This window comes from Planococcus citri, chromosome 3 (genome assembly GCF_950023065.1).
Source record: "Planococcus citri chromosome 3, ihPlaCitr1.1, whole genome shotgun sequence".
Taxonomy (NCBI): Eukaryota; Metazoa; Arthropoda; class Insecta; order Hemiptera; family Pseudococcidae; genus Planococcus; species Planococcus citri.
Genome location: NC_088679.1, coordinates 16583216 through 16604565, shown reverse-complemented (window position 1 = coordinate 16604565; position 21350 = coordinate 16583216). Strand labels below are relative to the sequence as shown.

At 35.2% G+C, this 21350-nt stretch overlaps 1 protein-coding gene across 2 annotated transcripts in view; it reads right to left on the bottom strand.

Moving 5' to 3' along the window:
* Positions 1 to 21350, bottom strand: part of LOC135841607 (putative mediator of RNA polymerase II transcription subunit 26) — a 137129-nt gene that overhangs the window by 3398 nt on the left and 112381 nt on the right. For both annotated transcript variants that reach the window (XM_065358638.1, XM_065358637.1), the window contains one exon: positions 2590 to 6699. In XM_065358638.1, coding sequence (XP_065214710.1) covers positions 2590 to 6696 — 4107 coding nt within the window. In that variant the 5' untranslated portion in view covers positions 6697 to 6699. The remainder of the gene's footprint in view (positions 1 to 2589; positions 6700 to 21350) is intronic.

The following is a 21350-nucleotide window of genomic DNA, read 5'->3' as shown; positions in this document are numbered from 1 at the left end:
AATTAAGGCTTTTTTGGGGGCATATGCCCTCAAAAAATTTTCAAAAATTCCAAGTTTTTCAAAAGGTTGCAAAATTTTGGAGCTACAAGGTAAGTGAAAAATTTGAAAAAAATCCATTAATTTTTATAATACATAATTATTTAAAACCAAAGCTTTTTTGGGGGGCATATGCCCTCAAAAAACTTTCAAAAAAAATTCAAAAATTCCAAGTTATTCAAAGGGTTGCAAAATTTTGGAGCTAAAAGGTAAGTGAAGATCATACGTAATACATATTTAAAACCAAAGCTTTTTTGGAGGGCATATGCCCCCAAAAAACTTTCAAAAACATCCAAAAATTACCATAAAAACTGAGAAAAATAAAAGAACTTATTTTGGAAGAAAAATAAAATTTTGACAAAAAGAGAACTTTTTAGACAATTTTGTAAAAAACAGGACTTCTGTTTGGAAAATTTTGAAAAAAAAACGAATTTTTCAGGCAGGCAAGGCAAACATTAATGTTTTTTGTTTCTGGACGTTTTGACAAAAAAAGCACAAATTTCTTAGCATTTTGACAGAAATTACAACCATTTGACTATTTTATCAAAAAAACTACTTCCTAAGAATTTTTACAAAAAAACATTACAACTTTTCGTCAACTCGCCAAAAATTGATGCTTTCTCACAATTTCGACAAAAAACGTGAATTTTTGACAATTTTGTCAAAAATTGACCCTTTTGGATAATTTTACCAAAAACGACCATTTTTTGGTAGTTTTGACAAAAATAGACAATTTAACAATTTGTGCCAAAACTGGACATGCACTTTTCGACTATTTTGCCAAAAATTGGCGTTTTTTTCGACATTTTTTCCAAAAATTGACACACTTTTCAACTTCGGCAAATTTGATTTTTTTTAAAAAAACAGCATTTTATAAGCAATGGCAAAAACCTGGGTTCCTGTTTGGCAATTTGAAAAACAAAGAGAACTTAAAATAAATTCTGAAATATTTTTCCATTTTTTTAAGGCCACAATTAAGGTCAAAATTTAAAAAATTCAATCATTTTTATTGGCTTTTTAAATCCTGATTAGAGAATAATTTTAACCTCATAAGGACTCATGGTAGGAGGGGAAGGGGGGTTGCAAAAGAGCATGCGCTTAAAAATTTCTTAAAATCAAGAAAATATGCCTGATTCAAAAAATTTTTCATAATTAGAAAAATTAAGCGAAAACTTTGATTATATTTTGAGTCTTGAAACCGATAGGAAAAGAAGGGTTATTCAAAACTTTGGGGAAACAGCAAAAATATGTATAATTGACGTAACTTTTGACCAAAAACTTCAAGTAAGTGCTAACAAGTGGGAAACAAACGTTTCCAAAATTTTATAATGAGAATTTCTTTTCTTTTAAACATTTTTTTTTCAATTTGGACATAAATTTAATTATGTACACAATCTGATTGCATTTTTAGAATGAGGGACATAATTAGTAGAATAAATGAAAATGTGGTTTAGAATGGCCCCAAAATTTTGAAAATTAGAATCAAGAGTGAAAATTTAAAACACAATAAAATAATTCAATCGTAAGTATGTAATGCATTTTGGAGGTGAAAGTCACGGAACATACATGGAGTGGGGGTTAAATATCCCCGAAGTATTGAAAATGTGTATTTTCCTAATTTCAAATATTATTTTCAAACACTCTAATCGTAATATTAGGGCATGAGGGACATGGAAAGGGAGAGGAGGAGTTCAAAATGCTACCAAAATTTTGAAAATCAGTATTTCAGTCATTTTTGTACCTACATTTTGTTACTCAATTGGAAACTTTTCTAACCTCATAGCGATCAATTGATAAGGTTAATGGGTTTCAAAATTTTGAAGTCACTGAAAATTACCTTAAAATTCGAGTATTTCGCCAACCAAATAGGTAATTGAAATAAATATGAGAGAGGTTGGAGCATGAATGATGAATGATCCTGAGCAAATCTGAGAGGGAGGGGAAATATTTTTGAAATTTTCCTCAAAATTTGAACGGTCAGTGGAAATGTTACGTATTTTTTAAATATCATTCAATTTTGATATCAGATGCCAATAGAGGAGAGATTGCGAGCTTCAGAAACCAGTCCCCTATTCCCCAAATGTCTCTAGATTTTTCGTATGCACCAATTTTTTGATTTTACCTAAAATTTGCGAATTTTGAAGTTGTGGACCGGATGATTACGTAAAAAAAGATCAAAATTTTGATTTGACTAGACCTAATCAGATTTTCTCAGATCAAATTCGATCCAGAAAACGTTCGAATCTAATTTGATTCAATCAGATAAGATCAAATATTAGATTTAATAAAACTTGCTCACACAGTAATGATGAAATCTAATCAAATCCGATCTGATCACTTTCTTCTGGGTAGGTACGATTTTCTCTCGTACTCGAGTTAAAAATGTGAGAATTCCGTGATATGTTATACAACACCCCCCTCCCTCTCTCTCAAGAGTTCATTTATCGTGATTTTAAAACCCATTCAACATAAGCTCAGATCTCACTACATATTTGAATTCCACCAATCATCTAATAAAAATTTCCAATTAACATCACAGTACATAATGCTTACCTTTTTTTCGTCCTGCGGATTACTGTACGCTTTCTTTTGATTGTCATCCTTGGTTAAAAATTTATCGCTTTTGATATCCTGCTCCTGTTTATCATCCTGCTGCACGTGCTCGTCGGTACTGCTGTAATTAACCGTGCCAAAAGTAGGGCTGACTTGATCACTGGTCGGTTTCTCGTTCAGCGACGACTCGACTGTAGTAGGATCTTGCGTTTTATTTTCCGGATTCTCCGAAACCCTGGAATCAGCGGTGGTACTGTACTGGTAGAAGGATCCATCATTTCCGGAATTTTTAGGAGCTACATCAGTCCAGGGTAAATAATCGGTCGGGCCTTCATCGGTAAAATTTTTCGAAGCTTTGCTCGGAGGTACTTCGTAACTTTGGCTTTGATGAATTGAAACAGCCTCGCTCCAGTAATTATCCGCATCTGGTTTATGGTCTTTCTCCAAGTCTAGCTTTTTCTCGTGGGCTATTTCGTTCGAAGCGGGAGCAGAGGGAACGTAATTCGAGGTATATTCTTCAGTGGCAGCGTTGGTAGTTGGTCTTCGGGCACGATACCTTTCAGTAGAAGAAGCTGGAGCTGTCGGGTATCTCGTAGCTCTGGTTCTGAAACTACGACTGGTGCTGGAAGATGGTTCGGTGACAGCAGTGACAATTTGAGCTGGTCTAGTCGGACGTCTGCGACGTTGTTTTATTTCCACCCTGGTGGAAGACTCGCTATTTTCGGTCGATTGTTGGACCGAGTCTAGTTCTTGGGCAGGTGCTTTGTCATAGGTTGGTTTTGCGGATAGATCTTCTTCTTCGATGTGTTTCTCAGTCGTGTATTTGGATTGGTAACGATTCGGGACACGTTGTTTATTACGCAGACGATGATTCGGAGTTGCTGTGGTCGTTGAGGAAGATTCGACTGTGCTTTGAGATTCTAATTTTTGCTGTTCTGATGTAAAAGTGGGTTCTACCGGTTTGGCAGATGATTCTGTGGTGGCTTTGATGAATCTGCTTGATGTGGTTGGTTGTTCAGTAGTCGTTGTTGGGGATGGAGTTGGTTCGGCGATATGGTTACTGACAGTGGAACTGAAATAGTCCAATGTATTGGGATTATTTTTATAGAATTGATTTTGGTTCCAGAATTGGTAACTGGCGTCACTGGTCGAGCTAATGGCTGGTTCGGTTATGTTGACTGGTGAGACATCTTCCTTCTTCAGAAAGTGGTTGTACTGCGATAGAGGTTTGACGTTGTTGAAATTATAATTCGCGGCTTCCTGAGTGACATTTTGAGTGGTTGGTTCACTGGGAGCTTGCGAACTGGAGAGATCGAAGTTATAAAAAGGGTAATTCTGATTACCGTTGTAGTCAACCTGAGAAGCTATTTTTTTGGTAAACAAGTTCTCGTTTTGGGTTTGATCTACAACATTGTTCTGGTAACTGGCGTAGGTAGTGAAATTGGTATCGTATTGGCTTTGCTGAGTTGGCTGGTAAGTGGATGAGACCTGAGGAGACTGATAGGTATCGGCAGTCTGAGGTTGGTAAGTATTATCTGGAGATGGAGGCGACTGGTACGAATCTACCAATTGATTAGGTTGATAGGTAGGGTTCTGCGATGGCTCCGAATTAAAATTGAATTTACCTTTGGCAGCAAATTCCACATAATCATTGTTATTCTGAGCTACCTTCGGTGTTTCGGTGGTTGAGGGAGCTTCGTAAGTTGTAGGAGTTTCAGTAGTTGGATATCCTCTGTAGATTGGTTTACGTTGCCTGCTCAAGTTCCTTTTTGGAGCTTCGGTTGAAGATGAAGCTGGTCTATAAGTGTTTTTGTAGATCGGTTTCTTGGTACTTTCTTCGTAGGTCTTGAGGATCTCAGAAGCAACTGAAGGAGGAGGAGCATCAATCAGCGAATTGATCTGCGAAGTGAGCTGAGGTGTAATGGTGGATAATTCTGGAGATGATGAGAATGACTGCTGAGATTGTTTATACTTTTGTTGATCGTATTTGCTCAATGACTCTTGCAACACTGTAGAATTGGATAATACCACTGATCCAATATGAGGTGCAGGGAATGGTATTTTAGAATACCCTGGAGGAGGTTTGAAGTTCAGAGGAGCTACAAAGAATGGTAATCTATCGATCATCCTTTCAATACGGTTGTAATCCAAAGAAGACAAATATGGCAACTCGAATTTAACATATCCTTTTGGAGGTTGCAATTCTGTAGGTCCAACAAACACCTGAGGTGGCTCTGACTCTACCGTATCCAAAACTGGGATAGTTTTAGAGTCTTTCAACAAGTACAGAACGTCGTTGATCTTGGTATTGTGTAATTTCTCCATATAGAATGATAATGGAGGCTGATGTGGTACTGGATATTCACTTTCGTCATAAGGTGCTGATGCAGGAACTGGTGCAGGAGATGGGACTGTGAATGATGACTTGGTCACGTTCCTGGGTATGAGATTCTGTTGATTGTAGTATTGTTGACTCTGAGCAGTTTGCTGTTGAGGTACGTACTGGTTCTGACTCTGAGATGCGCTGGTTTGAGGACTACCGGTAATATAATTGTAATTGAAGTCTGTCTGAGGCACTGTTGGTTTCTCAGTGATGTACTCGGTGGTTTTCAAAATATCAGGAGTAGTGACCGGGTACGATTCAAAAGACTGGCTCGGTTGTTGTGGCTTAACATCATTGATGCCATTTGACAGGATGAATCCTCCTTGTAAATTCTGCACTTGGAAATTATTGTTGAAGTCATACTTGTTCGGCTGGCGATTGATTTGGGTAGGAGTGGGAGGAGGAGGTGGAGGAGGCACAGCAGAAGGTTCGGGTTTAAGTTGTACTTGAGGAGGGTTGATTAAAGCTGGTTGCAGGATGTTGTAGAATTGCAAATCGGATTGTTTAGTTGGAAGTGGAGCGATTTGAGGAGGAGGTAGAGGCGAATACAATCCATTGATGGTGAAGTAAGGCTGTAGCAGATTCTTCGAAATATTCTGGTACACATTATCGGGTAATTTTTGAGCAGGAAGAGCATTCAATTGAAGGAAATTACTAGGAGGAGCGTAGCTAGGAGGGAAATACAGATTGTTTTCTGGTTTGGGGAACGCTGCCGGTTGATATTGCACGTTAAAAGCAGGAGGTGCGAAATTCTGAGGAACTTGCTGGTATTGTTGATTTTGCTGATTGATCAAATCTTTCATATTTTTAACATGTCTTTGCCTCTGTAGAGTTTCAACAGGTACGTACAAAAGCTGTATTTCATCTACATTCTGGGGTGGTATCTTATTACCAGGTTTTGGTGATGGTCCATCGTTATCTGGGAATCTGATTTTTGGATTATAAGAGATTTTTGGAGTAGTAGCTTCGATGGTCTTCAAAGGCAATGTGAACGGGTATGGTTCCTGGAATGGGAACCTTTGCTGAGGCGCTTGAATCAACTGCTGCTGAGGCAAGTTGAACGGTTGTTTTTGGAAATGATTGCCTTCGAATTGATAAAACTGTTTCTGCCCTTCTTGGGGGAACAGTTTAGTTGGCTGTATTTGGAACTTGTGCTCGTGACCAAATGGTAAATTCAACTGATGGAAGTTAGGTCCACCGAAAGGTAATATGCGAGGTTGTTTATAAGGTGTTGACTGGAGCTGATGATGTTGTTGCTGAGGTATCTGGTGTTGTTGATGCTGCTGCTGCTGCTGGTGTTGATGTTGCTGATGAAGCTGCTGTGGTGGCAATGATGGCCCCTGTTGTGGTAATGGAGCAGCTGAACCAAATGGTGGGGCAGCAGAACCAAATGGTGGCGAGGCTGAACCGAATGGTGGGGCAGCTGAACCGAACGGTGGGGCAGCTGAGCCATATGGTGGATTTGATGATTGTGACAATGGTGCTGGAGGACTGAGCACCTTGTTGATTTGTTCGTTGGTGGTTTGAGCATCGAGGTCGCGATTAGGTCTGCATGTCAGGCATTTGCCTTGGACTGGAATCCAGCCATTGTTGTCTTGGCTGGAAACCGTTGATTCAGGTTTACTCCATGCTTCTTCAGCTGCTGTCGCTCTCTGTACGACGCATAGTAACAAGGAGAATGCCGCTAGTATCCATTTCTGTTGCTGGATACTTGGCTTCCTCATGTCCTGCAAAAAAAAGAATACAAATTTTGGTTAGGATCAGTGAATTCTGCAATGTCATAAGTAATAATCATAATATAAATGATAGAATGATAGAAGTACATATAGCCTAATTATTTTAAATCTATAGAATTTTGCTCATAATAAGTCAGTGGGAAAAATTTTGAGGGCATTGATTACAATTTTGATTTTTTTCAAAATGGAATCTTGCATCCATAGGGGTCATAAGAGCAAGAAGAACAACAGTAAACACCTCCTAGTCGAAAATAACAAAGAAAAAATGAAGAAGAACTCAGAATTTTAGAAGAAGAAAAAAAGAAATAAATCAGAACTATGAAATTTTGGAAGAAAATGAAAAAAAAGAGAAAACCCAGAACTTTGAATTTCTGGCAAGTCCAAATTCGGGAGCATTTTGGCAAAAATGAGAATTCTTGGTAATTACTGGGTTTTTTGAAATGTTGACCACAAAAGTATACTTTTTTGACAGTTTTGCCAAAAAAGGGCTTTGTCAAAAAAGTGATTTTTTAACAATAATTTTGGATGAAAATCTCGTATGACTTTGAAGAAACTTCAACAAAAAGCAAGATATGTATTTCTGAACTTTTTGGTGGGGATGAAGGGGGGGGGGTCAAACTTGTTCGGAAATTTTGGCGAAAAAAGAAAAGGATTTCTAGTCAATTTTGACAAAAAAACAAGATATTTTTGACTCAACCCTATTGACAATTTTCTTAGCATTATGCTAGCAAAGCTGGCATAATTGGCTAAAAAAAACAGAACTTTTTTAGACATTTCTTGCTTGAGGTTGCCATTTTTGTAAAATTTAGGCACAATAAACGCAGGATTTTTGAAACTATTTTGGCAAAAAAGCAAAATTTTAGAATAATTTTACCAAAAAACAAGACCTTTTTTGACATTGTTGGCCAAAGAACTGGACTTCTTGGGAATTAGCAACAAAAAAAAAAACTCTTCCTCAGTTTTGGCAAAAAGCAAAATTTTCCAATAATGTGGCCGAAAAAGAGCGGGATTTTTTGACAATGTTAGTAAAGCCAGACTTGCTTTGTAATTTCTTCAGAAAAAAAAAATTCTGAAAATGTTGTCAAAAAACAGGACTTTTTAAAACAATTTTGGAAAAAAGTCACATTTTTTGGAAATATTTGCAAAAAAGCAGCATTTTGTAATCACAGTAACATAAAGTAGGATTTTTAGGTAATTTAGTCAAAAAGCAGGTTTTTTTATAGACAATTATATGGCAAACAAAAAGCAGGATTTTATGACAATTTTGGGGATTGTTTGACATAAGTATGTACCTACTTTATTTAGTGTAAAAATAAAAATTTTTGACAATTGTGGGGAAAAATTTAGATTTTTTGGTGATTTATATTTAAAAAATGCAGAACTTCTAGAAAATTCTGCCAAAATACTCGTAACAGGACTTTTCTAGACAATTTTACTTTTGATTTTTAAAAATGATCAAAATTGTGCAAGCAATGTTTTCTATAACAGCAGAACTGTGAAGAAACTTCAGCAAAAAATCATGAATTTTCAGCAGTTTTGGCAAAAAAATCAGAATTTTTAAGCGAATTTGACGAAGAATGCAGATTCAAAGGCAATAAAGATTTATTGGCAATTTTGAAAAAAACATGCAGAACTTTTTGACAATTTGACCAAAAAGACAGATTTTTTTAAAAAGGAAAATGAAGACGATTATCTGACACTTTTGGCCAAAGAACAGAATTTTTTGGAAATGTTGTCAAAACAAGCAGGGCTTTTTGTCAACTCGAGAAAAAAAGCCAAAAAATTACAATTCTTTAGGGCGAATTTTGCAAAAAATTAGGACATCAATAGATAATTTTGGTTTTAAAGAATAGCACGATATTATGACATTTTCGGCAAAAAAAGAACAGGGCTGTAGAAATATTTGCCAAAAAAACATGGTCTTTTTAGATAACTTTAGCAGAAGAACACGACTTTTCTCATAATTTTGATTTTAAAAGATTTTTTTAACAAATCATACAGAACTTTTCCACAATTTTGCCAAAAAGGGAGGAACTTTTATGTACAATGTTGAAAAACAATCAGGATTTTCTAATAACTTTGGCAAAAAAATCAGATTTTTGGACATGTTTGGTAGAAATTTTGGCAAGTTTAGGTAAAAAATGGGGAAAAAAATCATAAAAAATAAGGGTAAAAGTAAAGAAATTACACAGAATTGGCAGGACTGTGAGACGATCCCTTCCTTGAAACTCCCCCTCCCCTAGTGCACTCAAAACATGCCTTAAATTCAAAATCTTTTTTACAGAATTACAAAAGGACGGTGGGCATGTCAACTCTCACAAATAAAAACGTATATTTCTTATCGAATGTGATTCTTCTATACGTCCTCAACTACTCATTACTATTTTCACTCAGTACTAATTAACCTAATAAGTATCCCTTCCGCATTCTAGGAATTTCTCAAAACTTAGTTTCCAATTCAACATGGCATCATTCATTGCATCAAATCTTCGCAACGATTTTCACATCGAAACCGTAGGTGACTTCTAGAGGCTAATTCAATTCACCATTATTCGATTCATTATTCACGGTTGAGCAGACGACACTACGCTAAAATTGAAGTAGGTACTTCTATACGTATAAGTAAACAGCACCATAACGACTTTTCGACAATGAGAATATTCACTTCGCACACCCTAGATTAAAAAAAAAAAAAAAAAAAACGGAAGAAATGACTCTTTAAAATTCTACAAGTACATAGATATAGACTATTATACGCAGATTAAGGAGGATTTCGCGGTCCATCGAATGATCTCAGATCTGTTTTCGGTGCGGTAGGTTTTTTTTCTCATAATCGTACAGGATTGTAATTGGATTACGAAGCAGAAAGTGAAGACTGAAGATATTCAGTAAAAGCGACGACCTTGAGTGGGAGTCTTTTCCGTAATGATTTCTTTTCTACATAGTATATCCGACACGAGAACTGGAGATGATATGGAAATCAAACCTTTTCTGTCTAGGAAATTTATACCTACTCAGCAGAGAAAAGCCTCCAGAGAAAAGACGAAGACTTTTTTTTTAAAATATAAAAATAACTCTACGTAGGAATATACCTGCGTAGTTGTAGAATTAATTACAACTTAGTTGGCAGACTGCTTGTTTGTCGTAATAAGATTTTGTATCCTTTTACATGTATTTAACCTAGATGTCCGCTATTTCATAATAAGAAGCTGCGTTCTGTGTGGTGTAGGTACTCAAAGTGTAGGTACTATACTATGTTAAAACAATGACTGATGCAAAGCACGGTCTCATAATGTACATTTGTCATATAAGTATAAGAGTAGGCTCACTCGTATTGTAGTATGTACACGTTGAAGAGCATGGTATAAAACAACACGTGATGATTTATTAATGATTTTCAATGTTACGTAATCGTATTCTGACTGAACGTGTGCTTGAAGTGCAATGATGATAAATTATACCGAAAGGTGGTCATTTTTCTTAATACCGCACAATGTACGATTTTATGAACTTTTCTTTCGTCTTTATGGTTCGCGTAAAATTTTGATGGTGTTTTGAGAAAGGCTTAATGAGTTGAAATGGAATTAAGGAAAATTTCACAATGCACACAGCATGCAGTTCGTTGACTTCTGTAACAGAAATGTGGGTACTTGCGATTGTAATTATTTGATACTTCCTTGTTACAAAATCTGGAATTTAAAAAAAAAAAAGCAGGGTATAAAATACCTAAAAGTAATCCATTAAATTTCCACTTCTTCGAGATTAATTCAAAATTGCCCCCAATATGTGCAAAAAATTATTCTAGACTTTTTTTAGTCCTTAAATTCAACCCTCGAATCAATTTAGATCATTTTGGAATCGATCTGGAACCTCTGGCAAAAGCTAAGCATTGATTAAAACGTCCTCTGGAGGCTCGGAAAAAATCCAATTTTTGCAAGGGAGCTCCATATTGACCAAAAGTGACTTCGGATCGATTCAGGGGATCGACTTTGAAAAATTGAGCGAGTTTCATTATTTCCGTCTATAAATTGTCCAAAAATTGAAAAAATCAAAATTATTTTTTTTTAAATTGCTAAAAACTGAAAATTGAATCGGAAAATTTTCATCAACAAAAAATAAAAAAACACAAAAAGAAAAATGGCATTTTGAGTTCGTAAATTTGATATTCGAGATTGAAACAAATTCTTTCTCCAAAATCGATCACATCGTGTCCATTCACCTCAACGTTCGATCGCTAAAAAAAATCCAAATCAATCACACCATTCAGCTGTATCGTCCACGACCTCTGAATGACCCCGTTATTCATATACCCGACCTTCAACTTGAACTATTATATAGCAGCACATAAAGTATCTACTTTTTATCAGCTGGCAAAATCTTCTGCAAGCTATTCTCTCGTACTCGTATGTAGATTAATAACTCTCTCTAATAACAAGAAAATGATATTACGAAGAACACGTATCGCGATCGCGTATACACTACACCTCAAACAATAACTCATTAGGCCTATCTCTATCGCAATTTCCACGGTGATGCTTGATTATCATTTCTGCAGACGGGTCGTTAAATCTCATACACTGTAAAGTACGATACCTTACACATAATACGTGGAAATCTCGATGATCGAAATGGCAAAAGAGATTACGTAGGCAAGGTACCAAGATCGACTAAGGTACCTAACCTATTGATGATGATGACTTCATATTGGAACAATTAGACTATTCTTGAATAGAGCTATTGTTCTAGTGAGATGAGTCTTTTCATAAGCGGATGTTTCGAGAATTGAGTATCATCTACGTAATAAGTTGATGATTAGGGTAGGGCAAGATGATATGGCTGAAATTGGATGTGAATCCAAGACCCAAGATTTCATGATTGGTTTTACGCATTTTTTGTGATTTATGAAAATGGTACCTATTCTCAAAATCATTTTCATTTTTTTGGACAAAACCATTTTTTAGGGCGAAAATTCATTTTTTCTAATGTAAGTATAGGTAAGGGTAAGGTATCAATTATCGACCCCCTGGTTTATTTTTTGAATTTCTCGGAGCCAAATTGAGCTGGAAATGAGGGTGATGGCTTAAACGATAGCTTGACATGTCTACTTCAACATCCCTAAGTCCCAAGACACAACATTTTCATTTACTATCTTTTTTTTACATTTTCCAAAAAAGTTCAAAAATTCAACAAAAAAAATAAGTGACCCAAAATATATCGACGCCCTAAAAAACGTGTTAAAAATTAGTAAAAAAAAAAACACCGAAATCAAAGTCTGAAGGCGTTAAAACAAATATTTATTACTTAAAACCTAAATATAAAGTAAGTATTTAGAACGTTTTTACAAAATTATGAAAATTGGTCACTTACCAAAAAAAAAAGTGACCCTAATACAGACCCCCCCCCCTCAACAAACGTTTAAAAATTTAAAAATGAGCACTGAAGACGTTAAAACAGATATTTATTACTTAACATATCAACATAAAAGTATCTTAGAACATTTTACCGGAAACTTGGGCCCATTTCTTACGATTTTGGTTTATCTTTTGCATGTCTGTAGCAAAAAACAAAGTCTTGAAATTGCCAAAACAATGGGGGGTTGAATTTAGGGCACTTCATAAAAGTAACTTTGACCAAAAATTTGAAAACTCACTGTTGAAATTATCCAAAAAGTAATTAGCACTAATTATTCATTCAAGTGTCAGCTTCAAATAAAAATTAACACAAAATCTATTTTCACAAGCTCACTTCAAACAAAATATAAAATTTAATGTTGACTTTCTAATTTTTGTTTTTTGCTTGTCATTTCTCACCATTTGGCTTTACAGCGGGTTTCCAAAAATTTTGTGGCAGGTTGATATTTGGTACCCTTACCCTTACTGAACCTGAACTGAATACTGCGGAACTGAACTGAACTGAATACTGAAACTTTATTCAAGTTATTTTATTTTTATATTTATTCATTCATTAATACAATCAGTCTTTCCATTTTACCATCTTTCCGTCTTTTTGTCTCTTCGTCTCTTCATCTCTTCGTCTCTTCGTCTCTTCTTCTTTTCGTCTTTTCGTCTTTTCATCTTTTCATCTTTTTGTCTTTTCATCTTTTCATCTTTTCGTCTTTTTGTCTTTTTGTCTTTTTGTCTTTTCGTCTTTTCATCTTTTCGTCTTTTTGTCTTTTCATCTTTTCATCTTTTTGTCTTCTCACCGTTTTGTCTTTTTGTCTTTGCATCTCATTAGGCTATTAATTCGCTATTTATTCTCCTATGGTGTTTTTTTACTTTTTTATTTTGATCTTTATTTATTTTATGCTGCTGTTATGTCTGTGATCTTTTATACTTTTTATGTTAATCTATTATTGTAATAACTAATGAGAGCCCTTATGCCGCTCGCGCCATGGCGCATTGGTGTATTGTACAAAAATGTGTAAGGTGCACTGGGGAAAGTTGGAATTCGGGGTAAGTTAGAAAACTTGCTCTAGCGCCTAGAGGTTTATATCTGGCGAAGTGCCACTAAAGGTGACTTGAGGGTACTGCCCCTACTTCATCACGGCATAACAATTTTCGCGATTCAGTTTCATTTTAGATGTCTTTGGTTTAATTGTATTTTGTTGTTGTTTTGAACTTATTTTGAATTTGGTCTAAAATACAGACTTTCTATTTCTTAGTTTTTCGCATATAGCGGACGAACCGTGCGTCCTAGTGAAAATCTGATGAGAGTGATCTCAAAGAGAATTAAATTCTCTACAATTTTGAATTCATGCAATTTTTCTAGGACGCTCGGTTTGTGATCTACGCCTCTGCAAAGTTTAGCCTGTTCTGACTTCCCCCAATTGGGGTAAGTCAGGACAGTTTATATTTTATTCCACTGAGCGAAAACTACTGTGTCAATCGCGCTCAAATTTTTACCATAGGTTAAGAACCCTTATGGGAACCTACATAATAAATTTGATCCATATTGGTTCATTAGAAGGGGAGTAACAGCTGGTCAAAGTTGAAATTGCGAAAAATCATTCTGACTTGCCCCGGTGCACCTTATTACTTATCTATTTATTCAGAAACTTTGTAACATACAATATTCAGTCAATATACCTCAGATCACTTTGTCTCTTCATCTTTCTGTCTATTTGTCTTTTTGTCTTTTCATCTTAAGAAATCTCAATTGTTCCTTCACTAGGGCACTACAACATACAGGGTGTATGCTGGTCCGCCATTTTCTTGCAACATTAAGAGAAATTTTACAAAATTTCTTGCAGTAGATTCTAAAAAATCTAACAAAATAGAAAAAAAAAATTTTATAACTTTTTTTATTTTTTCAAAATTTTAAGTTCTACCTTCTACTGCATGAAATTTCAAGATTTTTACACAGTTAGTCATATTTTTTCATTCTCTACAAAACAAAACTCCCTTGTAAAATTTCTCTAAATGTCATAGTTTTCAACTTATAGAAAATTCGCTTTTGCAAGAAAATGGCGGACCAGCATACCCCCTGTTATAGTGCCCTACCTTCAACCATCTCAAAAATGATATTTTAAAAATTGTTTCAATCAAATTTGTTTCTGTTTTCAGGGTATGTTTTCTCAAGCAAGACCTGCCACTTTTTCACTACCTACTTTTTCACCATCACTTGAAATTATGGTCAACTTTTCATGAAACCCCCTTTTCACTCAATAAAAAATGAACTCATCACAAAAAAATCAAAATTGGAAAAAATTAAATTTTCAAAACATCAAAAAAAGTTTTAATTTATTCAGTTGTCTTACTTTGACCTCTTTTTGACCTACTCATGAAAAAGTTGATAAAATTTGTGGTTTTTTTGTTCTAGTCTCTACCTAACCTGTTTTGGAAAAAATAGCCCAGTTTCAAAAGTAGTGTTTAAGATTTTGAATCAACCTACCCCATTGACGTCAAAATTCAAAATCATTTTTATGGTATGTAATATCAGTCACTGAGTGATTCAAAATTTGCAAATCACTTATTTTTAGGTAAATTTGTGTTTGCAATTTCAAAAACACCGAAAAAACTGTCGAAATTTTAGTTATTTTTTCAAGTTTTTGAAATTTACCAAAAATGACTGAAAAATTGGTAGATACTAGTGCATTCTACATAAATGTCCACAGTTTCAGATATCATATAAGTATTTCAATGTTTTGACAAAATAAATGTGCAATATTTGAGGGAAAAAATTTTCAAAATACGACTTTACTCAAAAATAAACGATTTGCAAATTTTCAATCACTCAGTAGAACTCTAAAAGTGGCCTTGAATTTTGACGATAATCGCTTAGGTTGACACAAAATTTCAAGTGTCACTGGAACTGAATCATTTTTCCAAAAATAGGTTGGGTGGGGGCTGGAGCGAAAAAAACACAATTTTTTTGAAATGCCTCTTCGAGTTTTCCTATTTCTCTTTCTGAATGTCTGCTGGGATAGAGAGGGACTTCATCTGCCACTTTGGGGATAGAAAAATGTTGCTGACCCAACCACACTATGTGGGGGAAGCATAAAATTGAAGGAAGAGTGCCATGGTCACTACATAATATTCTGCATCATCACAAAAATTCACTACTACGACAAACCAACATAAGAACTTCTCCCTTGGCATCCAAAATCTTGCCAGGGAATGTACTAGTATAAAAATCAAAAAACTCACTATCCCACAAATTGGATGTGGGTTGGACCAGCTTGACTGGGGCCAGGTATGGTCAATCAATGTGAGAGAATTCAGGGAGATACCTATCAACATCAAGGTGTGTAATTGGGCCTCCCCAACACACGCTCTAAAACTAATTAATATTATGTACTTGTAAATAACTATACTTAAGGGTAAGGGCACCAATTATGGACCAGTCCGCAATATGGACCAGCGCCCGTTCTCATTGGTAATTAGCACAATCTGTCAGGAATAAATGTATTCTGATGTATTTTTCACCAAAAAAACGAATGAGATAAAAATTGCAACTGTAAAGTCAAAACTCGCTGAGAAATTTACAAAAAACTGTTTTGAGACACTGAAATTTTTTTTAGTGTGTTTTTCAACTTTTATTAAAATATATATGTGGTGTAATTTTCTAAATGTCATTGATGTTTATAATATCAAAAAAGGATGTAGTTTCTGCTGGAGTGATCAGTTTTTACTAAAAATGAGGGTATGTACAGAAATTGTTGATGCAAAGTTTTTTTTATGGGGTGCGCTAATATGGACCACCTTTGATATTGAATTTTTTACTCATTTTTTACAGCCGCTGAAAAGGGGAATGCTTGAAATACTTTTTTTTGTTCATTTCTACTAATAAATATGATGTTTTGAAACGTAAAAATATGTTTATTTCGAAATTATTCTTTAGGTGGTCCATATTAGGCGTCCAAAATTTTGAACTGTCATTTTGACACTCGTCATTCAACAATTTGGAAAAAATATTCAAAATTAACCTGAACTCCTTAGAATAAGTTTTTTTGTTAATTTCTACAAATAAATATGACCTTTTGAAAAATGTGAAAGTATGTTTATTTTGAAATTTTATAGGTGGTCCATATTAGGCGTCCAAAATTTCGAACTGTCATTTTGACACTCAGCACTCAACAATAAAAAAAACATACTTAAAGTTGACCTTCACCCCTGAAGTTTTGTACAGTGTTAGTGGAAGGATGGAACTTCATTTTAAACCTTTGTGGAGGTTTCTACCCCCTATAGTTTTCAAGTGGCAATCCTTCAAAAAAATGTGGTCCATATTTGGTGCCTCTACCCTTAATAGTGTAACAAATTATCAAATATTCTCCCTAAACTCAACTTATTAAATTTAATTTACATAGTACAATGGATGTATATTCTAGCACTACCCTAAGCCGAAAGATAAAAGAAACCTATGATATGTGTCCAATGTCCATCCTTAGCATTCAAAATTACTCCAACTTTATTCATTATGTAAGGTGGGGCCAAGTGTTCCCACTTTCACACATACGAAATCATATCCTTTTGGACAATCCTACTCTGGGAGATCTCTTTCTGAGGTAGTGAAGAGCACAGTGGTGCCGGAGACCTCCTAGGCCTACCCCAAAATCTTTACTGAATTTTATAAAAAACCTCGACTATTTTTTTTTTTTTTTGTGATTCACCCTGATATCTTATACTAGCTGCTCGGTTTAATTAATTAATTAAAAATACTAATTTTTCATCATTCAATAATTCAAACAACCGATAAGAATTATTGAAAAGACTCGAATTCATTGATGAGTAATCTATAAGGACATTTTGATCAGTAAGTGATGACGAACTTTGAACAATGGATACCTATATTTAATTTTAATCCGACGTGATGTCCGTTATGTGCGTATTTCACGGTTCGACGTTGTCACGGAGAAATTCACCTTTTGTATCTCGAGTATGTAATTGATCGACGCGGTAACTGGCAAGGCAAATGCAAAGAGACAGAGAAAGAAAGAAAGACGTACTATTCTCCAAGATGGAAATACTGCACCCGAGACTGGAAGGTGGAAGGAAGCTCTATTTTTTTTTTTTTTTTTTTTTGGATGCGATTATCACGTGGTTGAAAATTAAGCGTAACGTATTTTATAAATGAAATAATGACCGAATGCGGAATTTTACGAGTAGGCTGTTTTGTTTACATTGAAACACTCGGCTTTTGTTTTAATCACCATCATCGTTGTCGTCGGTATGATTATAATTAAACTTTCACCGCAACGGTTGATAATATTAGCAGCTCGAGGTGTGTATTCATCCTTGAGCAATTACATAAGCTAATTTTTAATCATCGTTTTATCAATTATCGCCGCACTCGCGCACTGGATTCTTCGAATGATGGAAGCTGAATGCTGGACCAAGACCAAAGGTGTACGTCCGACGATGAGCTGAACTGGGCCCTCATACAATACTCATACCTCGTGCGTACGCGAACAATTGTTAATATTACGTCACTATTAGGTAATTTAATCGTCGAAAATGGAGCTTTTTTTTTGGATTAGGTATACGAGACGACGACGACGTCCTAATGACCAGGTTATTTGTTCGCTAAACGCAGGTTGCAACGATGACGACGAGGTGTTTTTAATCACGTGGAAACTAAACTATATAATACGTATTCTACGATTATAAATGGAGAATATCTCACGTGGGTAACGATTAATGGAATTATAGAAGAGTTGTGTTTTGCTTGGGCTGGTCGTTATTGTAACAATACGTCTTTGTTGGTTAATTGAAAGTCTCTATTCGAGGATATCATTTGGAAAAGTCACGTTATTAATTTTACGTGAGGTATTCTTCTTCCTTCTGTACAGTAGGCGAATAGGTAGAGGTACGACTCGCAATCAGCCCGGCTAGATAATCGCAGGTAGTTGGGTCGTGATCATGTGAAAGATTTGGTAACTCGGTCGTGGACATTGCGGTAGATGTTCGAGGTTCTTTTTTTCCGCTGCAGCTATTCAAAAGGGTTTATTTTTCTCGTATTGTGTCTGTACGAGTGTATATTATGCACCTGTCATCGGTGTTTGTCCGGTTCCGTGTTTCAGGTTGGACTCTTTAATCGAGCTAAAAGTGGAATTTCGAGTACAGTGTGTGATGAAATTGATAGAATAACTACCGGTTACGTAAATTAGGGTGTTTTTTTTGTTCGATTCACAATTCGGATGGGTTCTTTGAAAATAAGAACATAGAATGATACACAGAAAACGGCAGAAAAATTCAAAGCATTTTGACTCCCTGGTTTTTCTTTTTTTCAGGGTTCATATTCAACAGATTTAGACAATATTGAGAGGAAGAGCTTTTCGTAGAAGTCTTTTCCTTCTCAATTTGGCTCTCTGGAGAAAGGAATGCCTTTTTTGCCCTCTGCTTATTTTGAGCCTGCTCAAATTTGCTATAATTGCGATGAACAGAGAATTTTTGTTTTCCCTGTGCAATTTTTAGGAGTCTCAAACATGGAATTTTGTATTTTGTAAAAGAAGAGAAACAAATTAACTCGAGCATACGAGGTTCTCAAAATTTCACCCCCCCCCCCTTCAGAATTTTTCTCCTACAGTTTTTTCTCAGATTCAGTAACTTAATTATTACATTTACTTTTTTTCTGCTCATTTTGAGATATCGATCATAAATTCATCAAAAAATTAACTTCGTCTGATCAAAATTTGATTTTGAGAAGTAAATGATGAATATTTTCAACGAGCGAAATTTTCGATCAAACGAAATGGTCAAGATACGAAGCTCGTTTCGCAATAAACACGTAAGTTCTAAAAATTTTATTAAAAAACGATAATGATAAATAAATCGGGTAAGGACCTATATTATGACAAATTTGTGACTTTAAAAAAAAAAAAAAATGTACTTATACTTATGTATTGGAAAAAAATTGAACCAATGTGAATACTTAAGATCATTTTATATACCAGCCCTGTCAGCTCAGAGACAACCAACTTTTGGGCAGTTTTGTTTTTATCTAAGAATTCCAAAGAACTCTAGAAGGACCAAAAATCAGGTTTGGAAATTGATACCTTTGATTATAGAGTGTTTACTGAGGACCTGCTGAGCTGTTTACTTTTTGAGCTGTTTTTAAAACGTCCACTATCGTGAAATTTCAGGGATATCAGTTGGAAAAATAAATTATTTGGTTGATGATGTTTTTATCTATCTATTTTTGTATTTATTGGGCAAAAATTCACTTGTCAACTGACATAGTCTTTACCTGGATTGATCCAGCAGATTTTTAAATAAGTATAAACCAAAAATGCAGGCACTAAAGTTCGTTTCTGCCCTCCCCTCACCATCACCCCACAATTTGAAATATTTAGAGAAAATCAAAAAATATTTGTAGGTAGGTAGTTAATTCTCAAAAAAAAAGGTCAATTTTGATGTGCATAATTTTGAAAAATAAAAATCTTTTTTTTGGAAAATTTCAAGTGGGAATCATTTGTATAGGTGTCCCAGATCCCTTTTCTAGTGTTAGCCTCAATTCAATCCCCCCCACTGTGGACCCCGGCCCCCCTAAAACAGCGATAATTAGGATTCGACCCTCATCGATGTGTAATATGTCGATTGATACATATGTTTTCGAGGTCGTAGAATTCGAATCTAGAGTTATTTTTTATGTAGAGGTGGAGGGTGAGGCGCGGGGAGGGGGAAAATATCAAATTTTGCTTATATTATCGAGTAATATGTCGATTTATGTTTTTCAGACCGCAGAGTTCGAATCTGGACTTATTTTTTTGGTGGGGGTACAGGTGAGGTGTGGGGAGGGAGAAAATGTCAAATTTTGCTTATATTATCGAGTAATATGTCGATTTATGTTTTTCAGACCGCAGAGTTCGAATCTGGACTTATTTTTTTGGTAGGGGTACACTGGTATAGGTGAGGTGTGGGGAGGGAGAAAATGTCAAATTTTGCTTGTATTATCGTGTAATATGTCGACTAGCGCGATAAAAGTACAGCTGTCTGAAATTTGGCCAAGTCGAAGGACAAATGGGCGCTGCACAAGCCGAAGGACAATCTCAACGTTTTTTCGTTTCTAGCTTTACCTACGGGACATTATTCGATTTTTAACACGTAATAAATGTGTACTTATCATGTAGAATAACTTCCCTTGCTCAATTATCGTTTTTGGTGGGTTCATCAGGGTAAATAAAAAGGCAAGCCGAAGGACACCGATTTTGCGAAATATCATATTTTCAGAGACAAGTACGATCAGAACGAGCAATTGCGTAGGGTTTGAAAATAACATTGCGGGGTTACATTTTTATGAGGACAGTGAACCAGTGCAGCCACTCGCCAAAAAAAAAAGTTGGATTGGGAAGCTACCAAAAATAATTGAAAATTGCTCTAAAATTTGCGCAAAAAGTGTGTGACAGTTTTCAAATGTGAAATGTGAGCTTCCTATGGACTTATTCCAATTGCAATTTGCACAATAATGGACCTTCGTGTTCTATGATAATGAGAATGTGTCAATTTTTCCCCAAAAAAATGAAGTCCATGACACTTTATAACATTCAATTTCAAAAACATGGCGTGTGACAGCCAAGTCGAAGGACATTTGGGGTATAAAATCAAATGTACACCAATGAAAGGAGGGGCTAAAAATCTCAATACCATATGTGAAATGTGTGGGGGATGATCCTTGAATGGAACAAAAAAAAATATATAAAATTTCATGCTAAAACCTTTGAGAAATTTGCCATGTACACGATTTTTACCTTTTTTTGAGAATTACCCAGCTAAAGATCCTTTAAAATGGTCTAAAAATTGTTTTTTCTTACATCAAGCGATTTGAACAGGATTGTGATTTTTCAAAAGAACATGGTTTAAAAATGTCAGCTGCCCAAATTAATTTTTCCATTTTTGGTGAATTTTGAAAAAAGGCAAAAGAGACCATTGAAAAGCCAGGCATGAAAAATTAAAACTATATTGAAATTGAAACCCAATAAAACTGGAAAATGAAACCGAAAACATTGAAAAAGAAACTGAAATAGCCTATAAATGAAATTGAAAATTCATTTTTCAGTTTTGCACCCCTAAGAGTAAGAAATTACCCCCTTTCCCTCCCTTCTTCACTCTCTCAATCCTTCCCTTTGATTATCTCGTTTCTCTAATGAAGAGTTTGAGGATCACTGAACGTTTTTCTCCTTCAATGGTCAATGTTTGGAATTAGGT